The sequence below is a fragment of the Coloeus monedula genome (genome assembly GCF_965178545.1).
Source record: "Coloeus monedula genome assembly, chromosome: 14".
In the NCBI taxonomy this organism is placed as follows: domain Eukaryota; kingdom Metazoa; phylum Chordata; class Aves; order Passeriformes; family Corvidae; genus Coloeus; species Coloeus monedula.
This window is the reverse complement of record NC_138794.1, coordinates 18,919,696-18,929,796: the sequence shown is the minus strand read 5'-3', so window position 1 is coordinate 18,929,796 and position 10,101 is coordinate 18,919,696. Positions and strand designations below refer to the sequence as shown.

General features: G+C 59.8%; 1 protein-coding gene across 1 annotated transcript; it reads left to right on the top strand.

Moving 5' to 3' along the window:
- Positions 1-66: 66 nt before the first annotated feature.
- Positions 67-5,076, top strand: SNX33 (sorting nexin 33). Its single transcript, XM_082290479.1, has 2 exons — positions 67-2,273; positions 4,194-5,076. The coding sequence occupies exons 1-2, from the start codon at positions 833-835 to the stop codon at positions 4,445-4,447; spliced, it is 1,695 nt and encodes a 564-aa protein (XP_082146605.1). The 5' UTR covers positions 67-832; the 3' UTR covers positions 4,448-5,076.
- Positions 5,077-10,101: the final 5,025 nt, after the last annotated feature.

Sequence of the window (10,101 nt, the reverse complement as noted above, 5' to 3'; positions counted from 1 at the left end):
GGGAGCGCGGCGCTGCCCTGCGTCACGGGAGGCTGGCGGCCGGCTCCGCCACCCCTTCGGCAACGGCACCGGCAGCGGCACCGGCACTGGCCCCGTCATATCCAGTGGCAACGGGACCAGCCCCGACACCGACACAGACACGGGCACCACCACCGGCACCGCCTCCGTCCTGCGTGAGATTTACGGATTTCAGGGAAAAACCAAACCCCACCAACCACCGGGAAAGTCGGCCCGGAAAGGAATTGCAAAATCCCGGGATCACCGGGAGGTTGGGCAGGGTTCGGGGTCGTTCTCGGCGCTCTCCCAGCGCCCACCGACGGGAAATTTAGAGTGTTTTATCCACAGGAGCCCCGAGAAAAATCGCTTTGGATTTATTTCCTCGTTGGCAGCCAGAGGTTTTCCTCCCGGAGAGTGAAACCTCAGGATCAGCTTCCCAGAGAGATAAACTCTGCGTGGACATGGCAGAGCCCGGCTCTTGGGCCGGCCGGGATTCGCATCCCGGAGGAGCCAGGGAAACGCCACTCGCTTGACTGGGAATCTTGTTTTTATCCAGGGAATGTCGTTTTTAAACGGGGAATGTTCTTTTTAACCGGGGCGCCGGGATTGGGGGGGGTCACTTGGACATAGGGACCTTGGCTTCACCTCGTAAGGGATTTCTTCTCCACCTTTTTTTTTTTTTTTATTTTGCTGGGAAACCGGCCAAGCCATTTCCCACAGCGCGTGGTGGTGATCCCGGAGCCGCGCGAGCCCGCGGTATTGCCGGGGGGGGTTGTTTTGGCTGGGGGGATTGCGTTCCGCTGGCTCCCCCCCTCTTCCCGAGCCGGGACCGGCCATGGCGTTGAAAGCCAGAGCGCTTTACAACTTCCAGAGCGAAAACAAAGAGGAGATCAGCATCCAGGAGAACGAGGAGCTCGTCATCTTCAGCGAGAACTCCCTGGACGGGTGGTTACAGGGCCAAAACAGCCGTGGGGAGACTGGCCTCTTCCCTGCTTCCTACGTCGAGATCCTCCGCTCCCGGTCGGGCTCCAACTACACGGACTATTCCAGCAGCCCGGTCGGCTCCCCTGGGCACGATTCCTCCTTGTACTCAGCATCCCCCAACCCCGGGATCTCCTACCAGGGCAGTTTTGAGGATGATGATGATGATGATTGGGATGACTGGGACGATGCGTGCACGGTGGTGGAGGAGCCCCGGGGCTCACCGGGCACCAACGGGCACCCTTCGCCCAGCCTGCAGTACCCGGCGGCCTATGGCCACCACCAGCACGCCGGTTACAGGCCCAAGCCAGTGCTGGAGAGGCAGGACAGCATGAGCTCCTCCAAGAGGGGCAGCGTGGTGGGGAGAAACCTCAACCGCTTCTCCTGCTTTGTCCGCTCCGGGGTGGAAGCCTTCATCCTGGGTGACGTGCCCCTGATGTCCAAGATTGCCGAGACCTACTGCATCGAGATGGGCTCCAGAGGCCCTCAGTGGAGGGCCAACCCCCACCCGTTCATCTGCTCCGTGGAGGACCCCACCAAGCAAACCAAGTTCAAGGGCATCAAGAGCTACATCTCCTACAAGCTGACCCCCAGCAACATCAACTCGCCCGTGTACCGGCGGTACAAGCACTTTGACTGGCTCTACAACCGCCTGCTGCACAAGTTCACGGTGATCTCGGTGCCCCACCTGCCCGAGAAGCAGGCCACTGGCCGCTTCGAGGAGGACTTCATCGAGAAGCGCAAGCGGCGGCTGATCCTCTGGATGGACCACATGACCAGCCACCCTGTCCTCTCCCAGTACGAGGGCTTCCAGCACTTCCTCTGCTGCCGCGACGAGAAGCAGTGGAAGCTGGGAAAACGCCGGGCGGAGAAGGACGAGATGGTGGGTGCCAGCTTCCTCCTCACCATCCAGATTCCCACAGAGCACCAGGACCTGCAGGATGTGGAGGACCGCGTGGATGCCTTCAAGGCCTTCAGCAAGAAGATGGATGACAGCGTCCTGCAGCTGACCAATGTGGCGTCGGAGCTGGTGCGCAAGCACGTGGGGGGCTTCCGGAAGGAGTTCCAGAAGCTGGGCAATGCCTTCCAAGCCATCAGCCACTCCTTCCACATGGACCCTCCCTACAGCTTGGATGCCCTCAACAACGCCATCTCCCACACAGGCAAGACATACGAGACTGTGGGGGAAATGTTCGCTGAGCAGCCCAAGAACGACCTGTTCCTCATGCTGGACACTCTCTCCTTGTACCAAGGGCTCCTCTCCAACTTCCCAGACATCATCCACCTGCAGAAAGGTAAGGAGGCATTCCTCACCCCAGGAATGGCCCCATGTGAGTGGGAGCGGTGTGGCAAGTGGGATGCGGATGCAGAGCAGAAATCCTCTGTTGGGCCATGAAGAGAATGGGGAATGAGGATGGGAATGAGGATGGGAGCCACTGCCTACGCCTCTTAGGGAGGCAGTGTGGTCCCCGCTGGCATAGCCCTCCAGTCACCCCAGCCTGGGAGAGTCTGCTAGGGCTGTTGAGTCCAGAGTCTGCCCCATAACTGCTGCTGATGCATCCCAAAGCACTGATGGGGGGGTCAGCACGGATGTCACTTCCCCCAGACCATGAGCAAGAGCCAGCACTGCTGCTGTTGGCTCTGGGGTGACCTGCCCGGCACCTCTTGTGCATCCCCACCCACTGCCACTTGTCCCTCCTCATCCTTCCTTCCTGCCAAGGCCGTGGGTGGGTGGCCAGCGGGGATGCCAGAGCTTGCTCCCCCAAGGCTGGGACATGGCTGGACATGGCCTTGGGTGGGTCAGAGGGGCTGAGGGGTCTGTGCAGGGCAGTGGATGGGGCGCACACTAAACCTTTGGGGACAATCAGGGTCACACTTTTCAGGAGTATGTCCTTGCACCTCCAAGCCCAGCAGAGGGGAGTTAGCAACCCCAGGGCATCAGAGCTCCCCATGTCCCATTCGTCCTGGTTCCCTGGGTTTGGTGGAATCAGAGGGGGTGAGAAGTGTCTGCTGTGCTCTCCCTAGGGCAGGCAGCAGGCAGCGAGGGCTCGGTGTCCCTTTGCACCCAGGCAGCCACCGGTATGGGAGTGGGGCCAAAGTCCACACACTCCTCCCAGCCCAGCTGCCTGCAGCAGGGAGGGGGCACCCACACCAGTGTCCCCAGAGTTTGGAGGACAGGTTTTACCCAGGGTGAAGCCAGGGCACTCTGTGTCCAAGCATCCAGAGATGTCTGTGCATCACTCCACATCCCTGGGGGAGGATGGGAAGGCAAAGGGGGCAGGGAGCATTCAATCCTGCCCGGGCAGCTTCCTTGCCTTTCCTCTGAGTGTTGTTTACCCATGGAGAGGGGCTGGATCCCGTCCGGAAGCAAGGCCGCGTGGGCAGAGCGGAAGGCAGGATTTGGCCTCCAAACTTTGCTTCTTCCTTCTCCTCCTGCTCCCCTCTGGGAGCAGGGATGGCACAGCAGGAGCTCTGTAACCCCGGGTCCGGTGCTCCCGGCAAGGGGCAGGGAGAAGGGACAAAAGCCCAGTGCGGGCCGGATTCTGTTTTTAGTTTTTTAGCCTCTGTGCTAATGAGGGGGAGGAATGCAGCGCTGGAGCCAGGCAGGATTCTTTCGAAACCGAGCTGTAAAAAAACATGGAAGGAGAGGGAAAAACTCGTGTCAGAGCATCAGCTGCCTCTGGGAGTGGGAGATGCTTTCCCAGCTGAGCTCCAGACAGCACCACATGCCCTTGTCACATCCTGGTTCACTGCTTCCTGGGCTGGGGTCTCCCAGGACTGCTCCTGACCCCCATTCATGGAATTGCATGGAATATTTCGAGGGCAGGCATGGCTGGAGTACTTGACTGTGCTAACACTGCCCCACATCAGTTTTGCCCCCCAAGCCTTGAGTCACAGCACTCCAGGAGCCCAGACCCCCAAAGCCAGCTATACATGAGGCCGACTGCCCTGGGATGGGATGGAAAAAGAGCTGAGTATGCCAGAGTCCAGAGGGAAAACACTCCTGGTCTTTGCCTGCCTGGAGGAGAGGAATGGGTTTGATGGACAGGGGGAGATGCAGGCAGATCCCTCCCTTACATGGGGCAGGTCTGTGCCTCTGCTTTGGGGCCCGGCCGGTGCCCTGGCATGGGGGGCAATGGGACCAAGCAGGGCTGCCCAGGGAAGGGGGTCCGAGGGTCGCACAGAACCTCTGACCCTGCTCCCTGCCTCGCCAGGCGCCTTCGCCAAGGTGAAGGAGAGCCAGCGGATGAGCGACGAGGGCAGGATGGACCAGGAAGAGGCGGACGGGATCCGCAAGCGCTGCCGCGTGGTGGGCTTCGCCCTGCAGGCCGAGATGAACCACTTCCACGAGCGGCGCGTGGCCGACTTCAAGAGGATGATGCAGTCCTACCTGAGGCAGCAGATCGTCTTCTACCAGCGCGTCAGCCAGCAGCTGGAGAAGACGCTGCGCATGTATGACAACCTCTAGCGCCTCCGCCCGCTCTGCCCGCAGCCCCCCAGGCCTCCTCTGGCTGGGACGGGCTGAGAATGGACGGGAACTCATCACGCTAGTGACCAAATGACTTTGGGCTTTCTTCCCCCTTCCCAGGCTGGCAGGGAAGGGCTCGCCCATGGGCTGGCCGTGCCACCTCTTTCTTTTCCCGGGGATTTCCCACCCTGCCACGGGTCTGGCGGGAGCGTGGGGGGTCACAAGAGGGACAGATGTGGAGGTAACGGCGCTGGGGTCACTGCCCAGTGATTTTTAGCTTTCTGAAAACCCACTCTCCTGGAGCAGGGGTGGGTGCATCCCAGCCCGCTGGGAGAAGAAGTCCAAGCAGTCGACATTTTGCACACTAAAAGCTTTTCTGATGGAGAAAAAAGAGAAGAAAAGAGATCTTTATTTGGAAGAGATTTTTTTGTTTGTTTGTCACGAGATATTTTCAATATTTTCCATTTTTCTGCAGCATTTTTACCAATCAGTTTTTAACTAGATGCACGGAGGCAAAGAGAAATCTCTTTCTCAAGTATGGCTGCTGACTGGGAAAGGGAGAAAAAAGGAAAAAAAGGGAAAAAAATAGCCCCACAGCCTTTTCAATAAAATCGTTGGTAGAAAAAACACCCACCTCCTTCCCAGAGATGTCTGTGGAAAACAGAGCTGCTCCAGGATCCCGGGAAAGGCTCTGCCTAAGCATCCCCTGGCTTCCAGCCAGCTTTGAACATCCCTGTGCCGTGGGGGGAATGACCCCAGGAGGGGTTCCCACAGCAACCACCCTCCTGCTCTCTAAACAGCCCTCCACGGGGCAAATCATGCCCCACTCTGCGCTGGCCGGGACAGTGTGCCGCTGCCTGGGAGACAGCAGGGCTGGCACGGGGACCTTGTTTTTGAAGGGAAATGGCTGGGATAAATCACAGCGAGGAAAGTTAGGGCCGCCTTGGCCTGGCTCCAAGGATAAAATTAGCCCCGGCATGCAGGCCAGCGGGGTATTGTTAAACTAACAGCGACGCTGGGAATGCTGTGGGCTGCGCTCCATCCTCCCGGAGCCCTCCCCAGCCCCAGCCTGCAGGGATGAGCACTCTGAGGTACAGCTTGGCATGCAGCCTCCATCCATGCAGGATGTGTTTCCTCCTGCATCCCACAGCCAGGGCAGGCCCCTTCACCATGGCCCCATCCCACCCTGGGTCCATCCCACACCAGTTCCATCCTAGCCCAGCCTCATCCCACCCTCACCGCATCCTGCCTTGGCTCCATCCTACCCCGTTCCCACCATGCTCTGGTAGCATCCCACCCCAATCCCATCCCACCCCAGTCCCATCCCAACCTCATTCTACCACAGCTCCATTCTAGCCTGGCCACATCCCACCCTGGCCCCTTTCCACTCTAGTCCCATCCTACCCAGGCTGCATCCTTACATGGCACCATCCCAATCCATTCCCATCCCACTCCCATCCCACTCTGGCCCCATCCTATCCCAACCCCACCCTACTGCAGCTCCATCCTACCTTGGCCACATTCTTCCTTGGCCCCGTCTCACCCTGGTCCCATCCTGCCCCAGCCCCAGCCCCATCCCACCCCAGCCTCATCCTAACCTGACCACATCCTTCCTTGGCACCATCTCACCCCATTCCCTCCTCAGGCCAGCCCCATCCCACCCTGACCCCATCCTTCCTTGGCACCATCTCACCCCATTCCCTCCTCAGGCCAGCCCCATCCCACCCTGACCCCATCCCAGATCAGCTGCCGTGGGATTGATGTCTAACCCTGTGCTAATCCTGCAGGAGTGACGGGTCTCTGGTCCCACTGGCCATGCTCTGGATGACCATGGTGGCCTTGGCCCCACATTGTCCCTTCCCCCAGCCCCGCTCCCTTGGGAGCACAATGGGCACCAGGATTGAGCCTGCCACCGCCGTCCCCGGGCAGGCAGCCAGCCTCTGGCACTGCAAGCAGCCGCCAGAGCTGAGCCAACATCCCAGCTCCCCTGGACCTGGCTGGGCAAGGGGATCCCCTGCCTGGGGTGCCCTGTGGCAGCTCGGTCCCTGGGATGTCCTGAAGACAGCGTGTGCAGCTGGAGCAGGGAGATGTCCCAGCGCCCCAGGAGTTCATCCTCTGCTCTGGTGTCCTGGCATGGGGACAGGGATGGGCTAGGGTCCTTCCCTGCTTCATGTGCCCCTTCAGAAGGCTGTGCCTCTGCTTCCCCAAATGTGGCCCTGTGCTCTCTGTGGTCCTTCAGCACTCACAAAGGTCTCCCTGCTCCACCATCCACACTTTCTGTACCCTCATGTCTGGACCACACTCCCAGGACACAGCAAATCCATTGGCTAGAACCTGTATCCCATTAGCATTCCTGCCTTTACCCTCTGCCACCTGGCAGCAGGCAGCTGGGCCTTCCCTGCCCACGGGTGGGCATTTCTGGTCTGCCTTGGCAAGATGGGGGGGCTGAGCATCCTGCTGCTGCCCCCCACACCTCTAACAGCATCCTGCAAATGTGCCAAGGTTTGGAGGCTAGAACCGGCTCTGAGCATTTCGGTGGCTGTCCCAGGGGGCAGGATGATGGTGGGGAGGAGTCAGGGGGGTACACATTCCTCCGCACGCCCCAGTAGTGTCTGTCACTGCCTTTGTTATCTGTGCAGGATGATGGTGGGGAGGGGTCTGGGGGTACACAGTCCTCCACATGCCCCAGTAGTGTCTGTCACTGCCTTTGCTATCTGTGACACAGGCTGTTCCCTGCTCCCACAAGAGAAAAAAATCAGGGCTGAGAGGAAACACCGGGAACATGGAGCAGATCTGTTTCCTCCTCCCACTTCCCAAGGCTGATCTGGCGTGGGAAAGCCAAGGTCGATGTGCTGTGTGAGTCCTGCCACTGACAGTAGGGTTGGGAGGTGGCAGTGGCAGTGGTGGCTGGAGCATCCTCCCTGGAGAGCACTGCAGCCAGCACCGGAGAGCCTGTGACTGCCTCCATTCCTGCGTCTGGCTTCCCGGAGCTCTTGTCTTGTTTCTTCTCTCTGGGCCTCCCTCCACCATGGGAAGAAAACCTGGCATCCTTGTTCTGAGCTCTGGGAGACCAGGGTTTGTGTGTGGGCCATCAGGCTGTAGGGACAAGCTGCATCCAACCCCTGTGCATGTATCCTGAGCCCAGCAAGATACTTCAGGGTGGGCAGGATCAGCTGGGGTTCTACGGGGAGCAGCCAAACAGCTGGAGGGTGAAGGATGGGAATGCTGGGACAAGCAGAGCTGCTGATCAGAGCCTTGTCAACCACATGGATACACCCCCCCAGTGCTCAATAATTCGGGATCAGCCACCAAAGGAGCGCAGTGACCCAACCCAGCTCCTCCCATGCAAGGGGGAGCGCAGGGTGCAGCTGCTGGCGGGGCGGCTGGGCAGGATGGGGCTTGCTGTGCACGCCACGCTGCCGGCACACGCTGGCAAGGCAGGGGGAGAGGCACAGCTGCCAACGGGGAGCAGGGAGCACTCCTGGGGGAGCGGGGAGAAGTCCTGCCTGCCCATTAGGGTCAGCAGCAACTCTGGGGATGGAGCCAAGTGGAGTTTCGCTGCCACCCCCACCATGTCAGGAGGTGGATGAGTGTGTACCCATGTAGAGGAGTGATTCCGGGCGGATGCAGGTGGGAGGACACAGGCATGGATCAGGGCAGAGGGAGACAGCTCAGCCTGCCAGCTCCAATCTTTTAATTGCTGTGCTTCTCAAATATTTCCGAAGCATGACCCTGAGTCGGCTCCTCCAGGCAAAGATACAAGCACCAGCTGGTTCCCTTGGCTGTGGCTATAAATGCTCCCTCCTGCTCCCAGCCCAGGGCAATAATGGGGGATCAGTGGTGTCTGTTTTAGGGCATAAGCTGGGAATCAGCTTTAATGGGGGTGCATCAGCCTTCCAGGTTCCCCCTGCTAGCCATAGCCAGTGTGATGCTCAGATCAGACCCTGTCTCGGCTCTCCATGCCAGCCCGGATTCCCTCTCTGCGGTCCCCGGGAAGGTGCTGAGCACGGGGAGATAGGTCCTGCACTGCCGGGGAGCTGTGTCTCTGGGTGTGTTGTTTGTGCAGGAGGGGTGGAGAGCCCAGGCCCTGGGATGTGGTTATCCCTCCGTCATTGTCTGTCTGCCTTGGAGTTGCTGGGTGTGGAAACAGAGGTCAGGCTCAATTTGTCTGAAATTTAAATCGCAGCTGGGCTGAGGAGCCATGGCAGGCATGGGGGATGCTTTCTGTGTCCAGGTCCTCACCACTCCATACTTTCCCTAGGACCCGGGAACCTCCTCTGGCCCTGCAGCGTAAATCCATGTGCTTTATCTCACGTGGGCAAGGTGGTGGGAGAGATGCCAGGTTCCCGAGGCCAGCACTATCCCTGGGTGGGTTTGTTTGAGGTGCTCCCAGGGTGACGCTCCAGCTCTTCCCCCGGGCTCCGTCCCTTCCTGCCGGGCTTGCTGCCAGCTGAGCCTGTTCTGCAGGCTGTGGGCATGACTGGCCTGAATCAGACAGGCACGTAGCAGGGTGGGAGGGCTCCCGGCATCCCGGGGCACTGGGCTTGGCTTGGAGCCGAGTGGGGGTACTGAGCCTCGTCACACTCTGCAGCTGTCAGCCTCGGGTCTAGCCCTGAGTTTTCCACACAGGACAGCTCATAGGGGGACCTGACCCCAGCTGCCTTGGTGCCCTCCTGCCCTCCCAGGAGACTGCTCCGCATCACCTGCCATCAGGCAGCATGACCCGTGCCCCCTGAGGGGACCCCGGGATGCTGCTCCTGGTGAAGTCCAGAGCATCTCCTGGGGCTGGTGAGAGCTGCCAGAGAGGTTTTGGGATTGGGACAGAGAAGCAGGAGCCTGGGACCATGCCTCCCCAAAACAGAGTGGGGCTGCCCGCCTGAGCTCAGGGGGTTCCTGTGCTCACTCCCAGAAGTGGGGACAGTGCTGTTCCAAGGTCCTGCAGCTGTTACGGTCCAGAGCAGTGGGGGATTCTGGAGGAATGTGATGCTTACGTGGGTCCCAGTCTCCTGTGCTGGCCTGAAGCCGGGCTGGGAATAAAGTCCCACGTTTGTTGAACGCCTGCTAAAGCTTGCCGGGGGAGTTTCAAAGCCAAAGGATCCAACCTGCCCTGGGTGGATTCTTTGTTTGCATTTGAATGGGTGCCTGGAAACTGGTTCATGTCACCGGAGCTGTGACAGCCTCCCCTCCTGCTCTGTGTCCATCCCTACCTGTGAGCCCCAGTGCCTCCAGCTCCTGATGAAACCTGATCTGAGACCACGCCGCTGGTGTTATTAACCCAGGAGAGGTGTTGGATCCAGCCCGTCACAGGTGGGATGGCTGTGGGGTTATGGTCCCCTTCCTTCTTCCCAAGACGCTCTCCGAGGACTCTGGGGACAGGCTGGGAGAGCTGGGGGTGTTCACCTGGAGAAGAGAAGGTTCTGGGGAAATCTTAGAACTCCTTCCAATGCCCAAAGGGGCTCCAGGAGAGCTGGAGAGGGACTTTGGACAAGGGCCTGGAGTGACAGGCCAGGGGGGGAATGGCTTCCCACTGCCAGAGGGCAGGATAGATGGGATATTGGGAAAAAACTCTTCCCTGTGAGGCTGGGGAGGCCCTGGCACAGGTTGCCCAGAGAAGCTGTGGCTGCCCCATCCCTGGCAGTGTCCAAGGCCAGGTT